This window comes from Eutrigla gurnardus, assembly GCF_963514095.1.
Source record: "Eutrigla gurnardus genome assembly, chromosome: 6".
NCBI lineage: Eukaryota > Metazoa > Chordata > Actinopteri > Perciformes > Triglidae > Eutrigla > Eutrigla gurnardus.
This window is the reverse complement of record NC_139920.1, coordinates 28,209,662-28,237,245: the sequence shown is the minus strand read 5'-3', so window position 1 is coordinate 28,237,245 and position 27,584 is coordinate 28,209,662. Positions and strand designations below refer to the sequence as shown.

Below are 27,584 nucleotides of genomic sequence, written 5' to 3'. Positions count from 1 at the left end.
ATCCTGTCTTAAAGTTTACGGCTCCGTCGCTGTAAGTGATTTAAAAGGGACTGCAGGGAAACACAAGATGTTCACAATCACACACCCTCGGGTTTCCCTCAGAAACGGATTAGGACTTGTTTCTGATTCCCATACCCCCCCCCACCCTTTTAGGTCTGAAACCCGGTGCTTGGTGAACACTGGGGCAGGCACGCAGAAAGGAGGAGGAAGATGTGAAGGTCTTGATGGGATGATGTTGATGGTTTTGGTGTGTGGGGGTGGATTGTAGCTCAAATGACCTCATCCACTCTCCCCCCCCCCCCCCCCACCCCCCGCCCCTGGGAGAAAGTGAGCTCATGAGCGTCGTAAAGAAAGAGGCATTTACGGTCTTTTAACAGACTTAGATAGCCATACCCTCTGTAGCACAAATCCAATTTACCAGACTGGACTTCGGTTAATGGGACATCTGTGAGAGGATGAGCACGCACACACACACACACACACACACACACACACACACACACACACACACACACACACACACACACACACACACACACACACACACGTGCCCAGAGAGGATGAAACAAAAGGAATGAAACACTCACAGGCTCAACACAAATGTCTTTAGGCCTTTTGTCATCTTGTTTTTGTGATAACCAGTGTTTTTTTGTGTGTCAACACTAAACTTCACTGTTCATATTGCACAGAGAGGGATTACTTTACTCCACAAAACCCTCTTTTTTTTTTTTAAACAAAGGAAACAGTTTTGTTCACCCTCAAGGCTTTTGCAGTTAGACAGTCTTTTAGGGAGAAACTGCACAAAAAAATCACTTCAGTGAAGCTAAAACGGGGGAAATTCTCCAGTGATGTCATGCGAATAAATAATGCACGTTTTGGAGCACATTTCGTGCGAGCTGATTCTCCCCCCCATGTTCCTGTGCTTCATATGTTTTATGTTCCCCCCCCCCTTTTTTGCAGTTATAGAGGATGTATCTGTTGTTGCAGACGGTGTGATGTGCAGCTATTTCAATGAATGAACGGTCGGCTGACTGCGAAAGGGAATAGGAGGTTATTCCAGTGGGAATGAAGCGCCTCCCCTTTAATCGCTCGGCTGAGTTGCTCCCGGAGTCGCTCTCTCCGCTCGCGCAGTTGCCGTCAGTCGTTAGAGGAACTCCGGCGGATTTCACTGCTCTTCTTTTTGTTGCAGAAATCTTTCTTTTTTCTCTCTTTTTTTGTGGAATAAATAAAAAAACACAACACGCGTGCAGTGGAAGGTTTAGTCACCGTTTTTTATTGTGATGGACACGAAGAAACGCGGAATGAAGCGTTCAAAGTGGCTGAAGGACTGAACGGGGTTGGTAAGTGTGCGCGTCTCCGCGGCGGCGCGCTTCTGCTGTTTAAATCCACTGATTTTGACTGTTTTTGAGCGGAAGTTTAACAACATCATCAACACCAAACACGTTTTCATGTTGGTTAAACACGGAATGGAAGCTAAATAATAAGATTCTTCAATTTAAAACTAGATTTCCTCTCTTCTTCAGTCTGTTTTTAACCATCATGTTAACGCCTGCCTTTATTGCACGGGTGTGAAATGTTATTGCAGCCTTTGGGCAAAGTCCAGATGCCTGACTGTTATTGCCTCCCTGTGTAAAGAGAAAAGCGGTGCATAAAGTCCAGCTGTTTACTTTACATTAATGTCACATGAGCGCGCGTAAAAGCGCACTGATTGCTGATCAGTTAAAAAGTTGTCCGGAACATATTTTACTAAGAGGATCAGGACGTGTGGATTAATATTGTTTGGAGATTTTCTGTCTCCTCAGGAGTCGGATCAAGCATTAACCCCCATGACCCTGTGTGCCCCCCCAGCCCTCTGCTCTCCCTCCACCACACACCCACAGCTGCCATGGCCAAGTGGCTGAAGGACTACCTGAGCTTCGGCAGCAGGAAGGTGCCTCCGCAGCCGCCCACACCAGACTACACGGAGAGCGAGATCCTCAAAGCCTACCGGCTCCAGAGGGACCTAGACTTCGAGGATCCCTACGAGGACTCAGAAACAAGGTCCAGGTGTGAGTCCGGGACCTCTGACCCCGCCACACCGGTGTACGGGTCTCCCATGAAGTCCTCCAGTGTGGATGTGAAATCTCCCAAACACAGACTGATCAAAGTGGACTCCCAGGAGCTGGGGCGCACCAAGATCCTCCTCAGTTCCGTGTCTTTGGAGGATCAACAAGAGCCTGTAAGAGCCTCAGTTTCTTTGGATATGTTTTTTTGGTGTTAAAAGCAGGCGATGACAAATTATTTTTATATGTAAGTGAGAAGGAGGGATGAAGGGAAGGCAACTAAGTGGTTATGGATGAAAAAAAAAAGCACTCCCACTTCTCTCTCATCCCATTTTCCATCACTCTGACAGCTTTATTGATCAGACTCCATAAGCAAGTGACTAGTAATGTGTGTCTCAAATATGCATTGTTTACATAAATCACATTACATGCCGTGCGCCACATAAACCCGGGATGGAGGAAAGAATTATTGATGGGTTGAGCGGACCATTGCGCCGGAGAGGGTCACAGTCCCCTGAGTTTATGTCCTTCCATAAATAATAAATGGGGTTTGGTTTTGCAAGCTGAGAGAGGACCCCCGCACGAGCACATGTTAGGGGGCCCATATACAGTACGGCATATGGCGCTATGCCAAGGGTTATGCCAAGTTTGATTTATACCGCGGTGCTGTTTGTGCTACTGTGCATGTTGTGGCGTGGAGACGCACACTGCAAAGATAAAAAGGCAAACAGATGTCGGAGACTGAGCGACTGCAGCGGAAGCAACGGTTTTTACAAGGAAGTACAGTCCTCACATTAATTCAGCTCACATATGCTGAGGGAGTTAAGGGGTATTTCGGGGTTTTCATCTCCCCTGTTAAATCCATGACTCGTGGAAAATGCTACAAGTGCGAAAAGTCTTGAAGTGGATTGAAGTAATAGTCTTAACTCGAGTCGATAGCCCACTCTCCTCTTGCTCTCATTAATTTCCCAGGGTCTGTGGGAACATCCGCACTCTAATTAACATTGCAGATTCCTGTGCATCGATAGATAACCTGTTACAGAATCAACATGGGATTAGAATGCAATTTTGTGAGGGGCGTGTGCACGTCCAGCAGGAATTTAGGAAGCCGAATGTTGCTACATCGCTTCCCTTTGTCAGAGAGAAAGCGATAGGAAGAGAGCACGTTGCCAAAATGTGTGTGTGTTTGTAGGTGTGTGTGTGTGTGTTTGTGACCATATGGTTGCCTGTGTAGCTGTCAGTGTGCCAGCTGACCACTGTTTTCCTTCTGTTCTTGCATGAAGGAACAAATGCTCCCAACCGACCGACCAACCAGCTCCCCCTGTAGGCCCTGTTTACACGAAGGGAAAACGCAGATATTTCCACACGGTTTGGCCTAATTATTTCTAAAAACTCCGGCCAAAGAGGAGATTTCTGATTATGTGTTGTCGTGTCAACTGGGAGAAACGGGGTTTTAGGTTCTCAAGCGTCACAGGAAGTCGCTTGTGTTATTCGTTGTTGTTGATTCTGAGGATTCTGATTGGCTTGCATGGCTTTATCCTTCTTCCTACACCGGCGCCCGTAGGTTTGGAATAGTTATAATGGCGCTCAATGGCGTATTTATGCGGGTTGATGTAAATGACAACTTTTTTGAAAATGGAGGGGAAATATTCATTTCTCTAAATACCCTGCTATCTATAAACATGGCCGAAGTCTCTGTTCTCGTCCCCCTCGTCCTGAGACAGGATGGTCTACATCGCACGTAGCTTAAATGTGGCAACACACATGCAATATAGTCGCTTAGATACACTCTTGGTGTGGTTTTGTGATGTTGCAACACTAGAGATGCAAATTGGATGCCTGTAAGCAAACATAGTTAACGTGCCATTCAGTGAGGATATGATTGCTTTGTGCGCTGCTCTTACCATCTCCCTCTTCTCTTGATGAGCTATTGTCTGTCTGTGCTTCTTCCTTTTTTTAATATAGTATTTCTGCATGTATCACCCACTGAATTCTCCTAATTATCAGAAAACAGTGTCGGGATCCCAGGATGCTTTAATTCAAGTTTCTTAAGTGTGATTGATGTGCAGCTTTTACAAAACACCAGCTCAGAGGCATTGAAGCTTATTATTCAAAATTCTGTGCCTGCCAGACAACAACATTTAGAAATTTGGTTTCTATTCATTATATGACCGTTTTCTTTTCAGTAACAAAACCCATTGCTCTTCTTCAGTTACATTTATGTTTTTTTATCTTTAGGTGGTGCCGTCCGCTCCGTTGGCAGGCGAAACGGATTATTCTGACCCATTCGATGCTCGCATGAACCACAGGTCAGAACCTGATCTCAGACCGGCTCCCTGCGAGAACAACGGCTACATGGAACCGTATGAGGCCCAGAGGGTCATCACAGGTCAGTGGACTGGTATCAGTCATCACCCAGCATCTTATCGGTGTTATGATGATTCAATGAGCCCAGAGGGAAGGTGTTTCAGTTCCATTCTCCTTCACTGCTTCCTTTTTGTTACTTCTGTTAATTATCGCCACTCATACTAAACCCTTTACATCCACATAATAATAAGAATTACCATCATAATATAGAGTAAGTATCTTTAAGGGTTAAATTCAGACCTCTTATCTGTTGAAAAATCACTGCCATTATATTTAATTTTAGCTGCACCTATGGCATGAAGTAATATCATCTTTGATCTAAAATCTGTCAGAAGTTTCCTTTGTTGAAGAACCAAGGTGACCAATGACCTCATCATTCTTTATTGCCCTTTTTTCCTTTAAAGTGAAGTATTTCTGCCTTTTAAAGATGAATGTATCCTTATTTCCATACCCTTTGTTCTAAAAAAAAGACCGAGGTTAAATGCAGTATTGCTCAGTAATTCTAGTTTAATGACTCCTTTTGTTGGTAGACGCTTGTACATTAGTTAAACCTGTCCACCCCGTGGTGCTTTTAGTCCGTCACAGGCGGCTCTCAGCCTCATGAAATATCCCTTTATAGATGTCTACCCAGGATCCAGTCCCAGACCCTCCCTCCTCCCTTGTGCTTTTCTCCCACATCATCGAGCTCACATCTATCGTTTTCCATTTGTCTCTCCCCCTATAACATCTCTGTCTGCCCCTTTCCCTTGCACTCTCCCTGCTCTGTCCCAGTCATTTAGTGTAAAAGCCTGCCCCCCCCTCCTCTTTCTATATCTCTCTTCATCTGGAGGGCTCTCCCCGGCCCCGAGGGGAGTCTGGCTGTCTCTCTAATCCATCCTGTGGCAAATTATATGTCCTGTCCTCGCTCTGTTGTCGCCGGCGTTTTGGTGGTCAAATGAAGTTCCTAATATCGGGCTTGAAGTGAATGGAGCGTCCCTTCCGTCGGCCCAATTGAGAAACCTTGAGGAAAAGAAGAAAAAAAATGTTCCCGCTGCAGCTGGAGAGATTAGATTCATAGCGCCGATGGCAGAGTGTTTGGCAAAGCATTGTCGCAGCTCTTTCATTGACGTTGAATTGGGCCTGTCACTCCGGGGCTGTCTGTCTGCCTGCTTTTGTCTGTCTGTCTCTCAGCCTGTTGTGGCTCATTAAAAAAACACAGCAGAGCAGCAAAGACAGATGTGAGATTGGAATAGTAATTATCTCTCACAAAGACTGTCCTGAAAAGACACTTGTGTGCTTTTTTTTTTAACTGTACTTTTAGGAGAGAAAAACATCTTTGGTGCTAATAGCTTTGTTCAAACGGATAAAAGATTGGTCTCTCTTTCCAGTTTCCAGCTCAGACGTACATTTGTATGCCTAAACACTTCCTGTTGTCATTTTTCTCCATTTTCAATCTGTCACCTTTCCGTCAATTTGCTGCCTCCCCCTTGTGTTTTCCTCCATCATGTTTCCGTCTGAATTTCTCATTTTATTTCCTCCCCGCCTGTTTTTATCTCTGCGCCTTCATCTTCTCCATCTCCAGGCTGTCGCTGACACCGCGGGTTCCCAGCACAGGTAGAGCAGCATTCAGCCCCGCTGTGCTTCTGTCTCAATGACTTAACATCAAACGCAGACAGACCTCCCCCTCCTCAACTCCCACCCTGGTCTCTCCCATCACCCTCCCCTTTCCCCTCTTCACCGCTTCCTTTTCCTCTTCCTTCTCCTCCCGTTCCTCGTCCCACCACCTCCTCCCTCGCCTCGCTCCTCCTCTCTCTCCGTTCCCCCTCCACCCTCTCGCTCGTAACCTCGAGGCCTTTCCCCAAGGCTTCCACTTGGTCGCCATGGTGACTACAGGGCCGCCCAATAGCGGTGTCTTGTCGTCTGAAGGTTAAAGTTTTTCCTCTGCCTTTCACCAGGGAACCCTTCCATTTAGCCCTTTTCCCTTCTCACGTGAGTGCACCTCCTTTGCAAGGCTTCTGGCTGTGTGCACAAAAGATGCCTACTCCTTCATTTTTTCCCATTTTCTCCTCTTCTGTACCACCTGTTTCTTTTTTTTCAAGGGTAGATTTTCGAGGTCAACATATCAAAGCGCCACTGCTGATTGCTGCTGCTGCTGCAGCTTAGAGACTCCTATTGATGCATTTAGAAATCAGATTTCATCCTCTTGCTCGTGTCAATAATCTTAAAGCCTTTTATCTCATGGCCATATTTGACTCCACACACCAGTTGCAAGTGCCGATAAACATTTCTTGGTTGGAACCCACCGGCAAAGTGATGAAAATGTTAATGAGGGAACGTGGTGGGGTTGTGAGCCGTGCTAGATTGCTGCTGGGATGCAGGATGGAGGAGAGAGAAAGGAGGGTGAATTTGTCTACGGTGTTGCAACTCAGCATCTAGCCCAAGGCCTTGTTAAGCCCCTCTATATGAGATTCTGAGCCCACGGCAGGCTGTGCAAACATCATTTGTCTCTCCCTCCTAATTCTAGTCATGTCAGAGCTCAACAGGCTTTTTTTTTCTTTTTTTACAATAATATTCCTGTGTTTAGGGGAACTTTGTCACTACCGGCAAATACGATATCTTAATGCCACTCTTTTTATCTTCTTATTGCAAGAAGATTTTTATGTTTGCGTGCATGCATGTGTATGAATCTATAAATATCTTGCATGTGCATCAACAGAGCTCCAACGTGGTCCAGGAGGAGGGCGGTCGCGAGGCGGGGTGCAGCTCTACGACACCCCCTACGAAGATGAGCGAGGCCAGCGCCTGGGTCTGTTGTACAGAGAACCTCAGGAGGAGGGCAAGGAGAGCAGCAGGCTGCCGCAAGACGATGAGAGACCAGCCGATGAGTATGATCAACCCTGGGAATGGAAAAAGGATCACATCTCCAAAGCTTTTGCAGGTAACTGGAAAGATTATGACGCTATTCTGACAGGAAGACAACAAAAAGCCGGTAATGGATAAGCACTTCTTCAGTTCACAGTTCCTGCATCTGATTGGAGGAATACTCCGTGAACTGGACTGTCACTGGTCTTAGCTTGTGATGTTCTAATTGGAAAGCATGTCAGCTGTTCTGGGAAATGTCAAAAATATACAGGAAATCAATTTATAAATACATTTTAAACCATGGAGTTGCTGAATCATCCTCCACTGCACAGAAATGTAGAGCGTCCGAGAATAAAAGCTTTTCGCAAAATAATTGAGATCATTAGATTTAGGATAGCTAAGCAGTTTACAGGAACAGCCAATTGAATTCCCCCGTACTGGCAACCACTCATGTAACGGTACAGCTTCTGGAGCATCTGGGTGTCACGCATAAAACATAAGGTATCTCACAAAATCAACCTTTTTTTAAATCATTCATTTCAGTAGAATGACTGAAACTGGTTAAGACCAGACTCAAAGGAGGCTGTTTTAAATGTCAAAGCAAGGAGTACACAGAGAGTCCTGCCACTATTACTACATACTGGAATAGTCATCTAACTGTCTTGACCTTTTCAATGTATGTCACCCCCCCTTTCCCATCACTACGAAGCCTTTTCTTGCAAGAAACCGAGTGCTGTGACCTTTACTGTCAAAGCTCGAATGACACGTATCTTTCTGTTTCTTTCACCGCATTTAAATACCTTCTGGTGACTATTGATTTCTCACTCTTTCACATATGACAGACGACAACACCAACCTCTGAGTTGATCATTAGAAGGAAATGTCTTGCGTGTGTGTGAGAGAGATTCAGTAGACGCCATAACGAGAAGGTTAGCAGAGGAGCGAAATGTGTGAATCCCATCCCGTTGTGTTGCATGTATTGGATATAATTGGAGGGAGAGAGTGACGGGGGAGAAAATAGAAACAGGGCTGGACTGATGGGTCATTTAGGAGTGGATCAGTGTGAGGCATGCAAGGCCAGGTCGGCTTAATTGAGCTGCATCTCCAAGTCACCAAGGTCAAGGTGATGGGATAATTAATCAACCTAGCCTCGTATGCACTGCCCTCCATCCCCTCTCCCCGTCCTGTAACCCCCCCTCCCCACACACACACACACACACACTTATTTCTAATTACATGCCTGCATGTGCATGACTGATCCAGTGTTAATAAGAAAGACATGGTCCGCACACCATTGTCTGAACACACACACATCGACGTTCACACCGTGTTCAGGCTCAAATCACATTAACCAGAGGAGCAGCGAGGAGACGCCGTAACTTATTTGAGAGCGGGGGAAGGATTTCAAAAGGAGGTGCACGACAGTTAATTTAAAAGCCAATACCACCTCTCACCTACTTAGCACTCATTCCCCGCTTCTTCTGTCCTTTTTATTCCTGTCCAGCTTTTTCTTCTTTGTGCCACAATAGCGCGAGCTCCTGCAGAGCGGCGCTCGCAGCACCATTAGAGAGCGCGATGGAGGGAAAACGCTTGTGCGGCGCGAGTCGTCTGACCCCTTGTTTTTTCCATTTGGAGTCAGCACTCTGAGCTGGCGTGCTGTCTGTCTGAGCAAACCAAAGCACTGGAGTGTAAACACACAAACAGTATTTTCCATTCTCACATTTAATCCATATTCCCAGACCCACTCAGCGTTGCTAGGCACGGCCCACATGTGAGGGAGGGGAGAGACGAGGGGGAACGGGGATGGAGCAAAAAAAAAAGAGGGGAGGAAAAAAGACATGAGGAGGAAGTATGAGATGGACAGAGAGAGCATGGATAGAGAGGCTGTGGAGAGAAATAGAAAGGGACGTCCAAGGTTATGGTATGTTTGGTGGCAGCTCAATGGATGTTTGTGGAGGCCCAGTGCTTCAGAGGGGAGGGGCGTGGAGGAGAATTAATGGTCGGGGGCTGTGGCGAGGTGAGGCGAAGGGAGAGGAGGGGGAGCCAGGGCCATTGTGGCAGGGTGCAATCCGTCATCCACACACACACACACACACACACACACACACACACACACACACATATACACCCCGACGTAGCAGCGCTGACAGGGCTGTCCCCAAGGCCCTGCCTCCCTGTGGATGTGACACACTCACTCAGATAACCCGCTACAGGGGGCAAAGGGGGGCATCGCAATCTGCCAGCAGCCCCTCATCATCACCTTCACACACTCGCACACACATGTGGATTCTCTAGGTTTTCCAGCTCTAGAAGTGTGTGTGTGTGTGTGTTTGTGGGGGTGGAGCGTCGGTGCATATTGTGTGTGAATTTGCGTGCATTAGATGCAAGCAAGTGCTTCTGAATAGAATCTCTTTAATTATGGTTTTCACAGCTTATCCGTGCTTAAATGGATAAGCTGGGTGAATATCAAATTCTACGGCTTTATGTTTAACAAATAGCACCAGATATGAGCTCGCCTCCACTTCAGCCAGTTGCCTGAGGGGTCGGACGTGACGGGCCTCTCTCACTTCGGTGGGTTTTTTTATTTTAATTGCAGCGTTAGGAAGCCGTCACCATTCTGCTCAATCACAGCAGTCGTTAAGTCGTCGAAGTCAATAAGACAGTCCAGCAGCGAGACATTGCCTCTGCAACCGTTCAGCCCCAATTAGGGAGCTAACGACGAGCAGAATCTCATTATTTCTGTGATAGCAACGCCTAATGACCAGATGAATAGGTGTTTCAGATACTTCGTGTTTTGTAAGTTTGATAGTGCAGTACGGGAACTCTGGGCCGTTAGATGTTGGTCGTCTAAATGTGGATGAATGTGTGCATGATGAGAGAGCTGCAAATCAGCTGGAAATGTGTATGGGTGAGGCTGAATGAATAACATTATCACCCCTAGAAATTACTATCATGGTGCCATTGAGAAAAGCACTTATCCTCCACTTGTTCCAGTGCAGCTGCTCGTTAGAGAACGGCAAACGACAGGGAACCTCCCCAGTATGAATGTGTGCGTCAGGAAAGCAAGAGTGTGATAAGATACACTCTTTGCAGCACAAACGGAGGGTTTAAGGTGATCCTATAGTCCCAGATCCTATATATGACTGTTGAGGTTATTATAGTTTTTAATAATGCTAGCAGCGGCTATAGGGATGTTGATTGTTAGTTATGTCCACCACTTTGGTCTGAACTGATATCAACAATCACTGGATGGATTAGAGACTTTCATGGTCCCCAGAGGATGAATCCTACAGATTTTTCATTTTAGGTTGCCGTTTGTCGTTTTGAGTAAAAATGGACTAACCTATCGACTGTTTGATTATTTGGTGATGATGTGATTGAGAACACTCATGTCCCCCTCGGGATGAATTCACTTTTCATCCGGGGGAATCATCAAGTCAAAGTCTTAATTTGTCCGACAATCATAACATTTTACAGATTTTTATAACCGGAGAGGAGATCCATTCTGAAGAAAGATTCTACTTTTTTTTTCTTCTTGGCAGATGGACTGCATTTGGATGTGTTGTGTCTGTTTCTCACATGTGCTCTGACAGGATAGGATATGGTTTCCTGGGGTTATACTGCCATATATGTATGTCCCTATAGGAGCCAGAAAATTGCTTTTTTTTTCTGTGTGCATGCAAACAAACAAAAAAGAGAGAGGAAGAGGTTTCCATTTCCATTTTTGCTGTGATACTACTCTTTGTTGCTCGAGGCAGACCCTGGGGGCATCTGACCGGCCTCTTCATCGACCTCTTCATCAATTTACCGGCACAGTGGAAGGGCTCTTGTCTCTTTCACTCCCTGCCCCTTCTCTCTCGCTTTTCTCACACCTTCAGCGTGAACCTTTACTGACGTTAATGAAAAGGCATGTCCTCCGTGATTCCCTCTCGCCAACCAGTATGAGAGAGGAGGGAGGAGAGGTGATGGAAGAAGAGTAGGGCGAGAGGGGAGAGGAGGTAATATGGAAAGAGAGATAATGCCCCACTTAGAGGAAGATGAGTGGAAGAGGGGCAGCGGAGAAAGAGGGATGGATTTAATGAATGCCTAGAAAACAGATGCATGGACACGATTGTCAAGAAATGCGTGATGGTTCAAATTTTAAAAGGAGGAAAAAAAATCTTCAGTGGTGTTAATTGTGTGTCTGGGGAGCATTTTGCCCAGCGAGGTCTTTGTGTGCGGAGGGAAGATGGGATGCCAGGGCTGTTTGAAGAAACAGATGTCTTCATTAATGGACCTAATGAAGCTGCTCTGTTGTCTTTGTGTGATCCTCCTTTTATTGCGAGGACACAGAAAACAGCTGGCGTGCTCCAAAACTCAGTTATCCGTCACTCAAGGCAATGAGTCCCGTGTGCGACACGGAGAAGTGCGGTCATTCCCTTCCCCTCAGATCATTCCTGCTAATTGTTTGCAGGTAGTTGAGGCGCCGGGCACGTTTGGGATTTTGGCAGACCACAGATTACTGCGTCGTCGTCGTGATGGAAAACGCTTTGTTGTATCGTATGTAATGGATACAGTGGAGTAGATTTTAGGTGGAAATCATGAATGCAGGCTGTGAACACTGATGTCCCTTTGTCGTAAACGTTAGTGTGTGTCATTGTCTTGTAAAAGCCTTTGAGAGATCCACAGGTTGCCATTAGAAGTGAATGGAAGCCAGATGTTCCCTTCTAGTGTGTGTGTGTGGGTGTGTGTGGGGGGCGGTGGGGGGCTTTGTATGAAGCCTTTTGTTATCAGAGTTCAGGCAGTGTTTGTGTGTGGTGTGTGTGTGTTCAGCCTTCTGCAGTGGAAAGAGCTGCCACTCTGCCCAGATAAAGACTACACCAGTCCCTAGTTAGTGGAGCCACAAACAACCGGCAGCTGAACAAGTCCTGAAAATTCAGGTGACCAACATGTTATAACCTTCATGAACTGAAAACGCACTGTGAAAGAGTAAATATCCTAACATGATGAGATAGCGGAAGGCGAGAGGAATTGACCCTTCACTAAGCTGCAAAGCTGAGTCACTGTTCCAATCATTAAAAAGAAAAAGAAGCATGTCAGTATCCGGTGTAGCGATGTGCTCAAACACTCTGCTGATGTTCGCTCCACAGGTTTTATGTAAAAACGCGACATATTAAAAATCTAAATCCACAAAACCAGCCTGAAAATGAAGAAAATCTGAATTGCATGAGAGTCTACGGAGCAGAGACGGATATTTGTCCATCCCTGGTCGGAGCTGGCAAATGCCACGCTATGATTGGCCGGTCTGCGTTTCAGGGGCGGGTCAATTCCATCTGGAATAGGCCCTCAATGGTCAATATTTGAATTTAAATATACATGAAACTACTTGACATTGATGTATTGTGACAGATAGTGGAATGAATCACAGCAGTAATACCTACTGTGTTTCTGTGATGTATTGCCTCTGTCATGTGTGTGAGTGCCTCACACACACTTACACACATGACACCAACATCTGTCTTGTGTTTGATTATTCCAATTGTTTATTTAATTGTGTTTTGTTTATTGCTTTTTATGTATTATTTGTACATGTTTGTGATGTCATCTTGTGGATTCAGTGATTGGATTTTTGATCAAATACTAATATAATAGGCTTACCATTCCTCTTGCCCCCACTGCCATCCTCCTATATATATGTATATATATATATATATATATATATATATATATATATAAAATCTCCTTATATGGTCTTTCCCCTGTCCTGTGCACAAGCATGCATGGTGTTGTGCGGCTCGGTCTGAGTCACTTTGTTTATTTCCTACTTACGGAGACGGGGCTGTGTATGAACACCAGATTTTTTTCCTGTGAACACACAGAATGGACAGCTAGCAGAAAACAGTGGAGATATATGTGCTGAATTTGGAAAAAGGTGTATTGGATGGATGGATTGGAATCACTGACTGCACCTTTTTAAGGTTTCAATCCAGGTTTTTAGGACCCAGTCATCTACTGGTTGTATTTACTCATCCATGGGGATCAGGGTGTGATTTACTGCTCAGATTAATGTGGTTTACTGCTCAGATTAATGTGGTTTTCGTGTCCTTGCCGTTGTACCTGCAAGGACAAGAACACTCCCAATACCCAGGTCCAACAGACCAGGGTTTAAACCTCGGCTCGATGAATGATCTGCCTAATTTATTGTGAGTCGACCAACATAAATCTCACCATTTACTCTTTGGCAAGGAAAAATGAGTCCTTAAGAGAGACAACAACCACCTAAAAACCAAAGGAGAGGAATTGTGACGGGATTTCCGTGTGTCTAACACCACCGCCATAGCTTATCTCTCACTCCGATGGCTGAGCACATATCTGATCTGTGATAAATCGTCTCGGCTGTCTCCGTTCCATATCTCTTTTCTGCTTCCTTGTCACCCTTCACCTCGCTTTTTGTGTGCTCCTCATTTACACCCTTCTCTCTTTCCAAAGCCTCTCTCTCTCTCAGTTTTGCTTGAGAATTAGAGGTGTGAAATGTGATGTGGTGGTGGTGGTGAGTGGAGAGGCAGCAGAGTGTGGCAGCGGTGGTGTTTCAGGGTGTCAGGTGTGTGTGTGTGTGTGTTTGCGTGCATGTCTCCCATTGAGGGGTGCCAGGCCACACTTTAATCCTGGCTTCAGCGGAGGTGTGGGCTGCTCCAGATGGGGCCATTGTACTGCGCCATGCATCAATAATTCACGGAGAGCCAGAGAAAGTGGCGGAGTGTGTCTGCCTGCTCAATAATTAACCAGGGAGGGAGAGGGGCATGTATGTACAGCCTGGGTCTCTCACCAAACGCCCATTCAAATGGCCTTTTGATGTCGCGGGCCTGGGGGGTCTTTGGATTTGTCGGCTCATTAAGACGTCATCCCTCTTTCCCTTTTATTTGTTTTGTAATCCGTTTTTTCGCTGTGAGCAGGAACTGAATGTACGGTGTGAAGCTGGCAAATCGCATAATGTGTGTGTGTGTGTGTGTGTGTGTGTGTGTGTGCGTGTGTGTGAGGCTGCAGTAATGACTGTTAAAGTATATGGTTGCTTGCCACGCTAGATAATGAGCTATTTTCAGTCCTCTGTAGGTAGGGACGGTGAATGGAGCGTGATTCTGCTCCGTGGGCTGCTCGTGCACATAAAGTCCCGCTTTTGTTTTTTTATTGCATCCGCTGCTGCTGGACGGTTTTCTCAAAGTGGATTCGTTCAAATGACTATAAATAATGCAGCTCGTGACTTCTCCTGTCCTCTCTGTTTCATCCGCTTTGCTCTCTGCCGTCTTATCACACATGATAAACGACGGTAAACATAGGTGGTCGGGGGGTCGGAAGATGTTTCTTTTTTTTCTCCCCCACATGTGTGATGGAGCAAAGATACGGGAAGGTAGCGTGTATTACTTCTGTTCATGACAGGAAGAAGTTAATCACCGCCATCTTTTTCACACAAACACACATGCAGCCTCTCTTTCTTCCACCTCTTCTCATTCTCGCTCTCTCTCCCTCACATTAAAATCTTGCACCTGATTTCAGCATCGTGTCCTAATCATCGCCACTCGCATTTCTTCCCTTATTTGTTCAAGCCCATCTGCTGTTTTCTCACTCTGTCGCTCCCTTTTTTCCTCTCTCCTCCTCCCCCCTCCCTCCTCTATTAGAAATGAGGGAGTTGTCGGAGTTGCCCTGGCCTGCCCCGGTGGGTCAGCTGGAGGAGGAGCCCCCCGTCAGAGAGCAAGGTGACCTCCTACCCTGAACACAACCCTCCCCCCCCTTTGCCCTCCCTTTAACACTCCTATGCAGTCACCCTGACCTTCACGACCTAAGCTGTTGTTCTACATCTGCTTTACCTCCATCCTAACCCCCCTCCCTCCCCTGCTTCCTGCCCCCGCACCACCTTGCACTTGCCCCTGCCTGTTGCTGTTATTGTGTTATTTGGGGGGGCTTCTTAAATTACCACATTCCCCTCTTGCATCAACCACGCATGAAAAGCTCCCTCCAAATTAAGACGCCCGGCTTGTTCATTTCAGGGTACTTAGGAGTGCTACGGGTACACTTAATGTTTAATTACAAGTTGTGTAGATTGAATTCTCCACCAAACTCAGGCACAGAAGGGGTAAATAACACTTCAGGCTGAACACATAATTCGCTCCAGAATAGAATCACTTTTGTCAACATCAAGTAATCTGCAGCATAATCTACTGGAAGACCAGACGGTGACTTCCTGTCTCTTATCTGCCAAAGGTGACAAAAACAAGTGGTGATGACTGTAATTGTGGGCGATGCTGATAGTTTTGCAGCCCGTCACACGGGACCTGCTGTTCGACCCGTTTGTGTGAGGTCTCTCTGCTGCATGCGTGGTTTTGCAATAGCGGGATAAACCGGTGTTTACCCGAGTCTGGCTGTGAGGTTTTAATCCCCTTTTCATCACACCGCCGTGTGGAGACCGACACTCACTTTTTCTGTCCGCCAACAGTGCAGTTTGACGTCTCCGAGTGGGACCGCTCCTCGTCGCCCACGGAGCGGCTGCGTCCGGCGGGGCCCAGGTCCAGCCCGCTGGCAGGAGGAGGGGGGCTGAAGTTTCGAATGCCGCAGGAAGGCCTCGCCATGGTGGGGGAGAGAGTGGACCCTACTCTGCCTCTGGAGAAGCAGGTGTATGTATGCAGTCTTCTGTTTGACCTACAGGAGCTACATTAGCACATATCAGCTGCTTTGTATGGATGGAGTCCCCACTCCAGTTATGGTTTAATCAAATTAAAAGGCCTACGTGCCTTTGGCTTTTGATAGTCAATCATTGAGTGTCTATGATGTCATCCATGTAATCATCTTTATCTTTTGCCTTACTTTATCGGCAATGATATGTTGTGGTTTCTTTCTTTTGACAAATGTACTTATTGTAAGTCGTTTTGGACAAAAGCGTCTGCAAAATGCCCTAAATATGAATGTAAATCTATAATAAAATACAGGATAAATAAACTAGATAGAATAAAAATGGCAGTACTGATCATAAAAAAAAACTTAATCATGGGACAATCCAACTACTGTAAGGAATGAAATCACAGGAATAAAGGATTCAACTTGGAATCTGGAGCATTATATGTTCTGATGTTTAAATGCTTCAACACATCTAAATAATGCAGTTATTTAAGGCATAAGCCATTAATCTCTGTAGGCTGTAAATGTCTCTGCATGGCTGCCATGCCCATACATTTATCATACATTGTTATATAAATGATTTGAGGAAGAAACGGAGTTGTACATCCTGAAAATACATCCGAAAATCAATTTCCTTGCACCGCTTTGATGTATTAAGGGCGGGGACGCGTTCAAATGAAATGTGCCTCGGCTAAGCAGCGCTCATCAGAGCTCACGGCGCTGCGAAAGGTTAGAATGAGAACTAATTAAGTCAGAACATTAAAAGCACGCGTTTAGTTTGGAGTTGTAATTTCAGACATCATTGGTGTAATTGATGTGTTTCTGTGCACATAAAGGGCCGTTTTACTAATGAAATCCAACACAGCCCTTGAACACACACACACAGTGTTGCGCTCACAAACACACACGTGTGCACACATTCACTCGAGGATGGTAGTTGATTGTTACGGCCCATTACTCTGATGATCTCCTGAAGGCTGGCATTAGCTTTGTGTTTCCCTTTTAAACGGAGAGACAGCGCCACCTGTAGCGTTCAGTACAACTCACGTCCAAGAAGATCTCATTACTATGGCAGGAAAAACAGAACTATGTTACTTTGAGGTTGCGGTTGACATTTGTAGTTTTGAGTGTAATTTCTCAACAACCATGGCCACCGAATTTGGTGCAGATTTTAATATATTCCTCAGGATGATGACCATAACTTCTCATCCAGCGCTATCAAAATCATCTGAAATTAAAATCAGTGCATTTCTGCTTGAGCTCTACTTTGTTTTTAGTGTTCAATAACAAATGTTACCACGTTTACATGCTAAGCTAACGTGGAACCTTTGGGAAACATCACACTTTATTAGCATCTTAGCACGTTGGAAAAACAGGCAGCAGTGTGTTTCATCATGGTGTTACGACTGTTTTACTGCTGTGATAATAATATTTTATTCATCCCTCTCTCTTATTATCGACTTGTGGAATCAAATCAGTAAAATAACACAATAATAATAACTGTGCGTGTGTGTGTGTATGTGTGTGTGTGTGTTCTGTTTCTCAGATGGTATCACGGTTCGCTGTCACGCTCGGAGGCAGAGTCGCTGCTAACGCTGTGTAAGGAGTGTAGCTACCTGGTGAGGAACAGTCAGAACACCCGCTCCGACTACTCCTTGTCCCTACGGTAAGACTCACACACACACACACACACACACACACACACACACACACACACACACACACACACACACACACACACACACACACACCTGAGCACCTTCAGTATCATTCTCCAACAAACAGAGATGCAGTTTAATTGCACATTTCTCACTTTGCCTGCCATGTGACTGAGGTGTGTGTGTGTGTGTGTGTGTGTGTGTGTGTGTGTGTGAAGCCACCTGATCTACCGTTCTCATATCGCAGTCTCCACACCTCTCCATCTGTCTCCCCCCCTCCCCCCGCCCGTCTCCCTGCCTCCCCTCCTCCATCACCCCCCCCCCCCCCCCCCCCACTCGAGATCACTGCCGCACTGATTCCTCTCCCGATACTCATTTGCAGGGCACAATACTGCTTATCTGGTCAAATCTCTCCCTTGTAATTACGACTGTGATCCATGTTCCCGGCCACACGCCGCCCTCCCCCCCATCCCTCCGTCCTCACCCCATCCTTGGCCCCCTCTCTGTGGTCGTCCTCCGTGGCCCCAGCGGGCCTTCTAAGTGGTAATCAGGCAGGTAGAGCACACTTGAGCGCACACATCATCCTCCCCGTAATCACTAATGAATATGAATTACCGTCTGTGGGCCACACAAGGAGGGAAGGGAAGGGGGGGGGATGAGGCTCAAAGTGTCACTGTGCTGTCCTGACATATAAACAAGCTCATGCATTACTCATTTACATGAGTAGAGTGGGTTTGACACACACACACACACACACACACACACACACACACATGCATGCTCAAGCAACAAAATCAATCGTTCCCCAGTCTGGTGCATGTGAGGTTTGGAAGAAGTGATATCTCTTATGAAGCTGCAAAACCTTCAGACAAACCAGGAACAGCGAGTCGGAGCAGCTTAGATCTTTAATTAAAAAGAAACTTTATTGTCTTAGTTTTGGACATCATTCTATCCAGTAATAATCATGAATTGTTCCAGGAATAGAAAACACGAAAAAAAGAAGAAGAATCTGAAAAGCACACAGGTTTTAAACGAAAGCTTTCGATTAGCTCAACAAATTTGGAAGAGAAAACGTTAAAATAATAACCAAGCTCATAACTCGTATGTAATCATAACTCCATCACAGTTTAAAGACTTTGACCTACTTTCATTTCCCCTACTTTCCACTGTCTGACAAATTATCCCCCTCCATGTTTGTAGTCTGCACATGCCAAGAGACTACAATCCCCTTGAGTGTAATCTTGTGTCTGATGTTTTGCATCAGGGCCATTTACAGGAACGTCTATTTAAGTGCTCCTGCAGTCTGTTTGGTCTCGTTTGCCTGGAGTGGCTTTATGAAGGAAGGCTCGGGTGTCTAATGAGAGTGTGTGGAAGTTGTTTTATTTTTTATGATGAAGTTGTTTGTAGCACTTGTTATTGTCTTCATACATCCAGCGAAGTCTTCCAGCCAGCTGCCTGGTTTAATCCTTTGGGTTTAACTCTCAAACACAGTGGATTACATAATATGGTTATTATTTCCTTGGTAGGTATAATGTCATCATAGCGGATAGAAACCAGAACTGCATAAATGAGATCAGTCTTTATCGGGCTGGTTGTTTGTCGACACTACCTTTGTGATAATTTTAATAATAATAAAGTTTGTGTAATAGCAACTGAGATAAGCAAAAATATGTGAAATAATTTTGTCATCGTGGTGCTCCAAGAAGTGAACAGTTGGACAGTAATGTGTACAATTATTTGATCCTCCAGTGTTTATTTTTGATGCTTTCTTGATGGTTCTTGGTTCTTCTATGGTCATGAACTCTGGGTCGTGACCCAAAGAATAAGATCCCGGATACAAGCGGCTGAAATGAGCTTCCTCTGCAGGGTGGTGGGGCGCTCCCTTAGAGATAGGGTGAGGAGCTCGGAGTAGAGCCGCTGCTCCTCCACATCGAGAGGAGCCAGCTGAGGTGGCTCGGGCATCTGTATTGGGGGGAGGTGTTCCAGGCATGCCACACCGGGAGGAGACCCCGAGGAAGACCCAGGACATGCTGGAGCGACTACGTCGCCCGGCTGGCCTGGGAACGCCTTGGGATCCTCCCGGCAGCTGACCCCGCGACCCGGCCCCAGATAAGCGGAAGATGATGGATGGATGGATGGATGGATGGCTTTCTTGTTCCCGCTGTTTTATTTGACGTTTCTGTTTTGGTTTTGGTGTTCTGTTGTTCTGGAAAGCACTTTGTAACTCTGTTAAGAAAAGTGCGATAGAAATAAAGTTTATTATATATTATTATTACAATGGGAGGAATGATTAAGGCCGTTTTAAAGGAGACAAAATGAAGAACCAGGATATTTACTGGAAAAGTGCTCAAAGAGATGCGAAACCAACAGGACTGATTGAAATCACGCTGTCCACTGCGGGCGCTGATGTGATGAAGCGTCTCGGCCCTCGGCGTCGTTAACTGCCTTGTTGTTTGTCTGTTTGTGGTCCCAGCGAGCGTCTTTTACTGGTTTCACGGCTCTTCAAAATTTCATTTGGTCGACTAGAACAATGACAATTATGGTGACCGATCTCAGCCCTCCTTCTTTCCCTCCGCTTCTATAATTAGACGTACATCACGACTGGCTGGCTGCCTCTTAAAGGGGAAGTCTCGTCGCGGCTGAATGGCACTTAAAGGGAGGGGAACCGGTGCGGTCGGCAAAGCCACTTTCACAGTCCAGCGTTCCCTGGCTTTTGTCTTTCCTCACAGCGCTCGGTCATCCTTCATCATGACTCGTCCTTCCTAATTTGTGACACGGCGTCAGATCTTGGTTAGAGTCACGTCCTCCAAGTGCAGGAAAGAGAACATAAATCCACCCCTGTCATCTCCACCGTGTCATTACGGGACAAAATGTGTTTTATGTGCCCCACATTTCATGTCATCACTCTTTCTTCTTTCACGTCCTTCTTTTTTTTTTCTCCCCACAGGAGCTGCCAAGGTTTCATGCACATGAAGTTCACCCAGTATAAAGACGGCAAGTACGTGCTGGGACAGAACAGCCCTCCCTTCGACACCATCCCAGAAGTCATCCACTTCTACACGGCGCACAAACTCCCGATCCGCGGCGCCGAGCATCTGTCCCTGCTGTTTCCTGTGCTGGTGCAGACGCTCTGACGCTCCTCCTCCTCCTCCTCCCGGACGCCATCGTGATCGGACACGTAATAAAAAACTTCTGAATGTTTGATGGGATGTTTCCCAGCGGAGCCAGTTCTCTCTCATCTCTCCTTGTTGAGCTGGACTACTTTTTGATGACTCAGCACAGCGTTCGTACCTGTGCCAAGTGTCTCTTACATCCACGGGGATCGATTCACACGAAATGCAATACCTGAACTCCTGGCCACCTTTGCTGTAACTCCTCTGTCTGTCATCTCCTTGCCGACACCGGGGGCTGACTCCAGGACATATGAAATACTCCCGTTCTTTATTACATGTCTTTCACAGCCGACTGCAATGCAGATGAGCAAGAGCTGTAGTTGGGAGAAAGGCTGTTTAGTGTGAATGTACCCAGGAAGTTTGCAGGAAATTTAGATTTAATTACAGCTGTTGCACACAAAAAAAATAACACCTCATTTACACTGGTTAACAAAATATTGCTGTTGTTTTGGTGAAAACCTTACAAGTCATATTTTGCCCAAATCTTTCATGTCATTCATCAATAAATGAAATTGTACTGTATAAGATGATGCATCTCGTTACATCCAGGGGCGAGGGAGACCCCGTTGTGAATGTTGCAATGTTCACATTTTCCGAATAAAAAAGAAAACAGTGCTATTTTCAAAGATTTAAGGTTTTTACCGACAACAGTTCTATTTTGGATGCTTTTTTTCTACACAAAGAAGACACACCCGGTCTGTCCTGCACCCGGTCTGTCCTGCACCCGGTCTGTCCTGCACCCGGTCTGTCCTGCACTGTCATGCTGCTGTACGTCGAGGGTTTGCCCGACTCATCTCCGTGTTGCTTGTTGGTTGTTCATCGTGGGCAACAGAGAAGCCTGTCTTGTATCGGTACTTGTGTTGACCTCGCTGACCTGTGTTCCGTCGGTTGCTTGCGTTGCATTTAGGAGACGATGCTCGGTTTGTAAAAAGAAAAGAAAAAAAAACCTGTCACTGCTGTCATTGTCTTCTCACTGACTTGGAGGCTGAGCTCGGAAGCACTCAGACAAACTAACTCTGGGACTGTCGGCCACGTTCTCACACTTCCTACATATCTGAGCGCAGATTTTTCATTGCATGCTGGTTCGGAGTTAAACGCTTGCCATCTGGAATGGGTTCCCGTGTCTGCTGCCTGGTTGCAGCGTCGCGGTTTTAGAGAAGAGCCAACTTCCACCCAACATACTTGTGATCATCCGAATCAGATAAATTATTGAAATCATTACATCCAAAACTGGTTGTATTCATTGTTATTATCGTCATTTTGGCCATTTTCTGTCACTAATAAAAAAAAAGTATGACAGGATGTATAATTCACCCGCTGTGTTGAAGCATCTCATCTGTATTCAGAGTGTTAATTCACGCAGACCTTTTATGTAGATGAATGGTTCCCAACCTGGGGGCTGAAGCTCCCGCCAGGGGTTTAGAGACGAGTCGTGGGAGTAAATAATGAAAAATCTGAAGTATGTTGCACACAAACTCGTTCAGACTGTTGCTAGTTTCTTGTGTATTTTAAAAAGCGACTGCAGAAGGGAAAATGCTTTTCTTCCAAAACATTGACATTGAGAGTACAGGTGATACGACACATTCATTAGACTCTTCCAGAAAGAAGGAGAAAGAGGCACAAAGGAATGGGCGAGATCCACACACTCCAATGCAAACACATTTGCTTCCCCTCATCCATTGACAGCAGGGTTGGGAGAGGGGGGGAGAGGGTGAGGACTGGGGGGGGGGTGAGGTGTGGCTGAGGAGGGGTGAGGCAGCCCTCATTATTTGGGGCTGCGCCGCAGTGAAAAGCACTGGGATTGCTTTCATTACGGAGGCAAATGAAATAGTGGAGGCTGATTAACCGCGTGACGGAGAGACGAGACGAGCTGGATCCCTCTATTGGGGAGAAAGGAGGGGGGGGTGCTGCCTGACTGTACTTCCCCAATGAGACTCCAAACAAGTGTGTGTGCGTGGCATGTGGTTGTTTGTGAGTCTGAAAGAGAAGGAGACGGTGATATGGAGGGGGGGGGCTGATATAGTCTCATTTTTCAAACAAGGCTCCCTGGGGAGGGATATGAATATTAACGACAGTGGCAGTGCAGCGTGTTAAAAATCAAACAACTATCACGCTCACACTTCCACGCCGTTTGTATCGCTCTTACCTCTTGTCTTTGTTAGAATTTCAGCTTTAATTTCTGGTTCCACAGAAGGATCCCTAAATATAAAGCTCTATTTTTATGTTTTTATGAGCATATTTGTGTAGGTTGGAACAAATGTCAACCGTCCTTGCAGTGTTTTACCATGATCTTGGCGTGTGTGTGTGTGTGTCTGTGTGTGCAGCTGTCATGTCACAATGTGTGTAATGTCAGATCTAGAGGGGAGGGGAGGGGGGGGGGGGGCTGTTAATCCATCAGACAGGCTTGGAGGAATGAACACCTGTGATCGCAGCAGAACCGGAGAACATGTTAGGGAACCACAGAACGTGCACTCAGGCATGCCTGGCCTCGTCGAATACGTACTTGTCGCTTTATTAAAAAAGTGTAAATTATTGATGTTATTAGTGACATCATTTCCTAGTAGGTGAAAAAAAAAAGACAAACGGATCATTTACAATTACATTTAGGGCATTAAGCAGACGCTTTTGTCCAAAGTGACTAACAATAAGTGGGGCGGCTGTGACTCAGAGAATCAAAAGATTGGCGGTTCGAATCCCGGCTCCTCCAGTCTGCATGCCGAAGTGTCCTTGGGCAAGATACTGAACCCTTAAATGATGGTTCGGAGTGAAATGCACCCGAGGTAATTTCCACCATGACATTGGTCACAGCATTGGTCAAGATAGCCGCTATCAGCCGAATGGCTTAGTACTAGCGCTACGGTACAGAGGGTATATCTCGTAAATTACCCCACTAATAATGCATGGAATGTTACCAGACGTCTGCAGTAGTACACATAGGGTCTGTACTCACAAAACGAGGCATTTGAAAGTTTGTAAGTACACCAGGAGTTTATATAAATGAACACTTGCCTGATAGCTTCTATCCTCGGCTGCTATGCTACCGCAGCGTAGACGCCACTTCCGTGTTTTATAAATGCTTGTATTATCAGGTCAACACTTGTCAACACTTGTTGACAGTGATAATACAAGCATTTATAAAAATGTGTTGACCTGATAATACAAGCATTTATAAAAACTCAGCGAAACTTTTTCATACTCTTGCGTGAAACTCGCGTCACGGCACGGCGTTAGTTAACGTTAGTAGCCGAGGATAGAAGCTATCGGGCAAGTGTTCATTTAAATAAACTCCTGGTGTACTTACAAACTTTCAAATGCCTCGTTTTGTGAGTACAGACCCTATGTGTACTACTGCACAAGTCTGGTAACATTCCATGCATTATTAGTGGGGTAATTTACGAGATATACTTTATGTACTATAGCGCTAGTACTAAGCCATTCGGCTGATAGCGGCTATCTTGACCAATGCTGACCATCGCTAAAAATGCTTCTGAGGGGGTATTTGGCTGGATGTCATGGAGGAAATTACCTAGGGTGCATTTTACTCCGAACCATCACTTTAAATTGCCCCTGATGCTGCGCCATCAATGTATTAATGTGTGTGAACGGGTAAAAGTGACTGAATGTAGTATGTGAAGCGCCTTGAGTAGCTAGCTAGAAAAGTGCTATATATATATATATATATATATATATATATATAAATAAATGCAGGTCCATTTACCAATAAGTACATTTGTTGAGATCAGCAAGTGTAGCGGAAAAAAGTGATATCATGTGACATCATTAAGGGCAAAATACCAATATGAAACACATCTTCTGCCATTTAACTTTCATCATAAAAAACACATTTAGATCCCTTTGATTTGAAGCCCCTCCCCTAAAGGTCAGGAAAACAAACATTTAACAGGTATAACTTGGCCCTTCACTTCCACAAAGTTGGGGAACTCGTGACAGGCAGATTTGAAAACCGAGTCGTCAAGAGGCGCTTGCACGCTTCAAGACTATGGAGGACAGTTGCTCTTTCACACACATGCAACATGCAAAGCTCCGGGGCCGCTCGCATGCACGGAGCCGGCGACTCAGCCAGCTGTGCACACACGCTCAACGCCACGGACACGCATGTCAGGCTAAGAAGGCCGCCGTCCTCCTTCTCACTTCTCCCCCATCCCAGACACGCTAATCCCAGCAGCCGTGGAGGGAAATAGATTGGAGGTCAGCGTGAGCAGGTGTGTGTGCATGCGGTCGGAGAGCCTGCCGGAAAACACTGCAATCAGAGAGGGTTTGGAGAGAACGCAGCTGCTGTTTGGGAGATTTTTGGGGGGGGGGGGGTATTAAATTTGGAAGAGATTGCTTAGCCACTTCTGCCCCCTATCTGTTATGATAGGATGTCATCGAGAGGCATACTTTATTTAATCAGGTATACAGCATCGCTTTTAGAAGAGAGACACAAACATGAGTGTGGAGTTGTTTGTGTTGCTGGCGAGGACCATCGAATCATGTTAAAGGTCATGAAGTCGTCATGATGCCTCTGTGTGTTGTTATCTGAGCTTCTCCGTGCTTTGTTTTAGTAGCTGGATGTGCTTTTAGTGCAGGTGAGTGTGACCTGCTGACCTCTCTGCGCTGCGTTAGCTCTGTCAGTTCTGTTGCCAGCGTTGCCGTGTTGAGAGCCGCGTGATAACGCGTTCATAACGAGCATCTTTAAAGTAGAACGAGTAGAGAGAATATCTCCATATTCCAGCGCAGACATGATGATCGATTTTCCTGTCCTCAGGGGAAAAATGTACTCTATTCTAACACAGTTATGTAAATGTAGTCAATGAATGAATTACTGGATTGAGAGAAAATTAATTGACAACAATTTTGACAATCAATGAATTATTGAGGTGGTTCCAGCGTCTCAAATGGAAAGCATTGCTGCTTCCCCCTGTTTAATATCATTATTTATTGAAAGTGTTTGTATCTAAAAATGAAGCATCTAAAAAAACTTTGGCTCCGGGAAATTGAGATAGGGATGTTTTCCACCTATAAAGTTAAACAATGAATCAGGTAATTGAAAAAAGGAATTGAGAGATAAATTATTCAGACAAATAACTGCACACATCAGACTCCCGTATAATAAGACTCATCATTTAGCATGTGCTGGAGTGTCTGATGTGGCCCTGGCAAACGTCTCATCAGCAGAGGGAACGCGTTGTAAAGCTGCAGAGTAGAGCATTCTGTTGAGGCATTTTGAAATATTGAAATCACAATTACCATTCTTGTATTAGGATTTAATCAATAGCTTTAAAATACTCTACCTGTCCCCAAATGGAGGCTTGAATCTGAAGAATTTTGCCGAGCCACTTCATCAGTTTCACAAACGTCTCGTTGCCGTACTCAAAGCGATGACCAAAAACCAGCGAGCAGATGATGTTGGAGACGGCGTTGTTGACGACGAGGTGTGGATCGAATGGCTTCCCTCCACAGTTAAAAAGAAAGATGTGCTGTTAGTTGTGTATTTGTAATCCTCTATCATTCTGAATGTGACGCTGTGCATTCACTGTTTACCTTTATAGCCGTTGAAGACTTTTGCACAATATGTAAATTCATCCAAGATGACCGGCTCAAGGGACTTTTTGGCAAATCCTAAAAGTCGGGTGCATTTTGGACTTGAAAGAGCAAAGCGTCTCTGCTGCTTCCATGCATTGCCGTTACTGAAGAGTAGCACATCAAATGTAGAGCAACAGTGAAGTAGATAGACAGCAGGGAAATAAAGGAATATTTTTTACAAGAACTAAATTAACTTCTGCAATCTTACCTGTCTTCACAGTGATTGTTTTTCCTCTATATTTACAACGTAACATGGAAAATAATGTAAAAAGAATGTAAAAATCTTTGAACATGTGAACAAACACAAACCAGAGAAACATAGCCTTTGCGTGTGTGTGTGTTACATCCTCTCACCTAGTCCATGGGTAATGTCCTGTACCAGAGGAAGCTTTGGACGGTCCACCAGGCTGTCTTTTTGGTTTACTAGGGCTTCTTATATCATATCTACAGTGTAATAAATAAGATTATTTACAGTTAAAAGATCAAGTCATATAAAGGTCTTTAAGTTCATTTATTTATGTGATCTGAGAGAAAAGGAGAGAGGAAGAAGCCGTGTTTAACCTAACTTGTTACCAGTTCAAATAGTCAGGTGCAAATATGACTTGTATAAAATATAAATATTCTAATTAGCATATGTGCATGATAAATAAGTGATTACAAGTACATTAAGGTGATTGTTTACAAGCATATTTATGTGAAAAATAAGTACAGTTTCCCTGAAGTAATTGTATATTTCTCCTTTCTCGTATAGTTTTGCCTTGTTTTGGTGGTTTCTGTGGTTAATAACCATTCTTTTGATTTTGACCCTCTCGCTGTGAGGCGAGAGTGCTACCCACTACACCACCGTGCAGCTTTTCTTTTTATATTTTGTTCAGTTGTTTCCTCTTCTTATGGTTGATTTTTTTATATTTGTTTTGCACTGTGACCTTCACTAGATTTACCATTAGTCGTCACACACTTCGTCCCATAGAGGTGGATTATTGTGATTCTCACAATTCTCAAGTTGGCATGGTCTACAAGCAGGCATACATGGCAGTCCATATGCCCTGCAACTGCACCGTTGATCAGTTGATCATCTGCAGGAGGCCTTCTGGGCCAGCAGTCTTCCTTTCCAATCCACACCATGAGTGGTGAACGTGCAGGTCACAACTTGTCCACAAAAGCGTTTTGGAGATGTTGGATTGTGTATTTGGATGAGTTACCAGGAAGTCCCATTAGCCTCCGTAGCATAGCTCTGAGCAGCTAAAAATAGCTTACACCGACAAATAAAG

General features: G+C 45.3%; 1 protein-coding gene across 2 annotated transcripts; it reads left to right on the top strand.

Annotated features, from left to right (window-relative positions):
- Nucleotides 1-1,179: 1,179 nt before the first annotated feature.
- shdb (Src homology 2 domain containing transforming protein D, b) lies at nucleotides 1,180-22,019 on the top strand. Of its 2 annotated transcripts, XM_084011814.1 has the most exons (8): nucleotides 1,180-1,340; nucleotides 1,849-2,218; nucleotides 4,281-4,431; nucleotides 7,105-7,326; nucleotides 14,903-14,980; nucleotides 15,718-15,895; nucleotides 17,443-17,562; nucleotides 20,502-22,019. In XM_084011814.1, the coding sequence occupies exons 2-8, from the start codon at nucleotides 1,886-1,888 to the stop codon at nucleotides 20,686-20,688; spliced, it is 1,269 nt and encodes a 422-aa protein (XP_083867940.1). In that variant the 5' UTR covers nucleotides 1,180-1,340; nucleotides 1,849-1,885; the 3' UTR covers nucleotides 20,689-22,019. The 2 variants fall into 2 exon arrangements, with proteins under 2 accessions (XP_083867940.1, XP_083867941.1); XM_084011815.1 differs by lacking the exon at nucleotides 14,903-14,980 and having other exon boundaries at nucleotides 1,181-1,340.
- Nucleotides 22,020-27,584: the final 5,565 nt, after the last annotated feature.

Bases quoted from the DNA above. Each gene is read 5' to 3' on its own strand.
- shdb (XM_084011814.1), top strand. From the start codon at position 1,886: ATGGCCAAGTGGCTGAAGGACTACCTGAGCTTCGGCAGCAGGAAGGTG. The intron at 4,432-7,104 runs GTCAGTGGACTG...GTGCATCAACAG, and splicing joins GGCCCAGAGGGTCATCACAG to AGCTCCAACGTGGTCCAGGA. The intron at 17,563-20,501 runs GTAAGACTCACA...TTCTCCCCACAG, and splicing joins GACTACTCCTTGTCCCTACG to GAGCTGCCAAGGTTTCATGC.